Source organism: Triticum dicoccoides, chromosome 7B (genome assembly GCF_002162155.2).
Source record: "Triticum dicoccoides isolate Atlit2015 ecotype Zavitan chromosome 7B, WEW_v2.0, whole genome shotgun sequence".
NCBI lineage: Eukaryota > Viridiplantae > Streptophyta > Magnoliopsida > Poales > Poaceae > Triticum > Triticum dicoccoides.
This window is the reverse complement of record NC_041393.1, coordinates 34,704,933-34,708,085: the sequence shown is the minus strand read 5'-3', so window position 1 is coordinate 34,708,085 and position 3,153 is coordinate 34,704,933. Positions and strand designations below refer to the sequence as shown.

The window sequence follows — 3,153 nt, the reverse complement described above, 5'->3', positions numbered from 1 at the left end:
GTTTTGTTATATCGACCTAAGCATCCAAGCAGAAAGACAGAATGAAATACATAGTACTCCTAGTTACTGGATAGTACTCCATCTTAAGAAACTAGTTATTGGTACAAATCCGGAGAGTCTCTAGATATGGCAGGGAAAGGCTTGCAGCAATTTTTCTGCAACATCACAGAATATTGAGGAACAGAGGGAGTAGTCAGTACTCCCTCTTAAGAAACTAGGTACTGACACAAATCTGGAGAGCCGCTACATATGGCAGGGATAAGGCTGCGACACCGCATAATGTTATTCTTATATCAGCTAGATGTAACAATAGTAATACAATACTGAACATTACTCCACAAGTGAAAGCAAAGTTTCGACCACATGGCTCATGCTCGGTCTTCTGCTCCTCTCCTCTTGAACACATGATATTGCTATCTTAAGCATTACTGTAGCTTCTGACTGGTTGAATTCTCCATCCAGTCTGTGGTCAACAAACTCCAGAAGCCATGACTGGTCTTCGCCTGCTAGTTTTTCTTTAAGGATTTCAATAGAGCATATACCAGCCATTTCAACCTCCTCCTCGCCCTCAACCACCCATCTGGAAAGACGAACCCCCTTCACTAACTCAAGAAGTACCATGCCGTAGCTGTAAACATCGGCCTTACCATTGATCGGAAGATTTAGAGCCCATTCTGGTGCAATGTAGCCTCTAGTCCCATGCACTTTTGACAACATTTGTGCGCTAGATCCTCGCTGCTGTAGCTTCATCAGTCCAAAATCTGCAATCTTGGGCTGAAAGTCTTTATCTAACAATATGTTCTCTGGTTTGACATCACAGTGGACAATCCATTCAAGACACTCGTGATGGAGATAGGCTAGTCCTTTTGCCACCCCAAGTGCAATATTGTACCTTTGGCCCCATTTGAGCACATGAGAGTTACTCTGGTAATCAAAAAGAACTGCGGCCAAGGAACCATTCTCAATGAACTCTGAAACCAAGAGCCTGTGCGTCTTCTCGACACAAAAACCCCAAATTCTGACGAGATTCATATGATAAATTCTGCCTATGACACTTATCTCAGACCTGAACTCCTGCTCTCCATGGATCAGATCGTTTAGCTTCTTCACTGCGACCTTCCTTTCATCATCGAGGACTCCCTTGTAAACTTCTCCTGATCCACCACTTCCTAGCTCTTCTTGGAAGCAATTGGTTGCCTTCTGTAACTCCCTGTAGCTAAATATTCGGAACTGGCTGGAAATTATCGTGTAACCTTCATCTATAATCTCTGGTCTTCCCTCCCATCTGTGAACAACCCAACACCCGGCGATGATTAATACCACTTCAATGAAAAACAGTGTTAATGCAGAAGAAAGGAAGTAGCCAAACTTGAAGTTAGAAGGGCCATCTTGGAACATTAGCGATGAAGTGTTGGCCTCCTTTTGATGAACTTTGCACGCATGGGTCACTGTAGAAGCCAATTCTAACGAAGACAACATTCCCTTGGGGACTTTAAGATAAATGTCAGTGTGAGGGTTTGGAAAGTTCTTGCCGTTAAAAAGATAGACCTTTGTGAAACATTTGCCTTCTCCCTGACGGTAACCAAAAGCTTGGCAATTAGCATTGTCCAAGCACAAATCTTTGCAGTTCCGAATTGTCACCCGCTCCCAGTAGAGCAAGTCATACCCGATGAAATCTGCTCCCGCGACCTTTCTGAATGAGAAATCCTGGGTGGCCCTGAGGTTTGCCTTGCGCATGCACCCTTTGCTCCAGTCGCTTGCATCAACCACCTCAAAGCCTCTGAGGCAAGAGCACTGGAGCTTGGGTATGTACTTGCAGAGGCTGTTTTTGCCGCAGAGTCCATGAATATTGCAGACTCCGCGGAATACCATCCAAGAGACTGACCAGCTGCCGGTTGTCGCATTCAGGCTGTAGAGCCTAAGGTTGCCATCGTAATCCAGAGTCAACCTCCTCATCACCTTATCACCAAGATCAGAAGCTGCAAACTTAAAGTTGTCGCTCGCGGCAAACCGGCCTGTCTGCTCAATAACTCCATACTGGCTACTGTTATAGGTAGTCCTGTGATTTACTAGCGGGGTGATTAAAGGGTCAGGCCAGTATACGCTACTGACCTCAGGGCCATTGTAGATGAGCTTGAGCTGGTTGTCATTGTCAAAGTAGAATGTATACAACCCTGAGGAGAGCAAACCCCTGGCAGATGCAGAGACCAGCTTTGTCGGCAGAAGCGTGTCGGTGGGCGAGTCAAAGCTCCCCCAGAGGCGCCGGCCGTCCGCGTCCACGACGACGAGGTCGCCGCTGTCGAGGAGCTCGGCACGGCTGGCACGGGTCGCGGTCGTGTTGGTGCTCCAGACGGCCAGGCCATTGTAGTCGAGCAGTGCTAAGGCTCCGTCCTTCCGGAAGGCGAGCCTGGACCCCCTGCCGTTCACCGGCGCGTCGCGGTTGGCCGTCCACGCGACGGTCTTGGCCGCCGCCGAGCCACGGAACCAGATGGAGAAGGTGTAGGCGTTGGTGGCCACCCTGTAGAAGCCGCAGGCGAAGGCGCCGTTGGGCGACGCCAGGATGGTGGTGGTGGTGGCCTTGGTGCCGCCCTCGATGGACACCGAGGAACCTCTGGCGAGGTAGCTGCCGCCATTGGTGTGACCCTTTGCGAGAGCAACGGGTATCATCAGCAGGAGGAGTGAGATGGATGTGGTGAAAGTGTATGCACTTTTGGTGGCCGCTATGGCAATGGCAGTCGTCATCTGGTTCTACCTCTCTACTGGTGAATTCTGAGCTACAGCCATGTATATATCACACACATGAGTGTGAAGCTTTGAAGAAAAAAAAGAGTGTACATGGCCTTGGCTCACGTGTCAAGTTGCCAAGTTGCTGTAGTAGCATGTACTCAATCTCTCATGCCATGGACGTGGACGACAAGTCCGTACAGTATGTGGATCTCGAATATTACCAGATGGAGTATAATAATGAGTGAGGATAAAGGTAAGGAACGCGATGGTTCCGGGTATTGAGCAGGAGCCGACAAGGTTGACCGTGGCTTGTCTTGAGTGAGAGAGAAGCACGTGCTCAGCTTCGTCAGCCTGACGGCTCTCATTTATCCCCATTCCGGGCCGTAGGTGAGTGATGTGATGCCGTGATGGTCCTGTGATCAGTAA

The 3,153-nt window shown here is 49.1% G+C and overlaps 1 protein-coding gene across 1 annotated transcript; it reads right to left on the bottom strand.

Moving 5' to 3' along the window:
• Positions 1-308: 308 nt before the first annotated feature.
• Positions 309-2,742, bottom strand: LOC119338559 (putative receptor protein kinase ZmPK1). Its single transcript, XM_037610874.1, has one exon. It carries the CDS (start codon positions 2,740-2,742, stop codon positions 331-333), a length of 2,412 nt encoding a protein of 803 aa, XP_037466771.1. The 3' UTR covers positions 309-330.
• Positions 2,743-3,153: the final 411 nt, after the last annotated feature.

Coding starts and splice junctions, on each gene's coding strand:
- LOC119338559 (XM_037610874.1), bottom strand. CDS start 2,742: ATGACGACTGCCATTGCCATAGCGGCCACCAAAAGTGCATACACTTTC.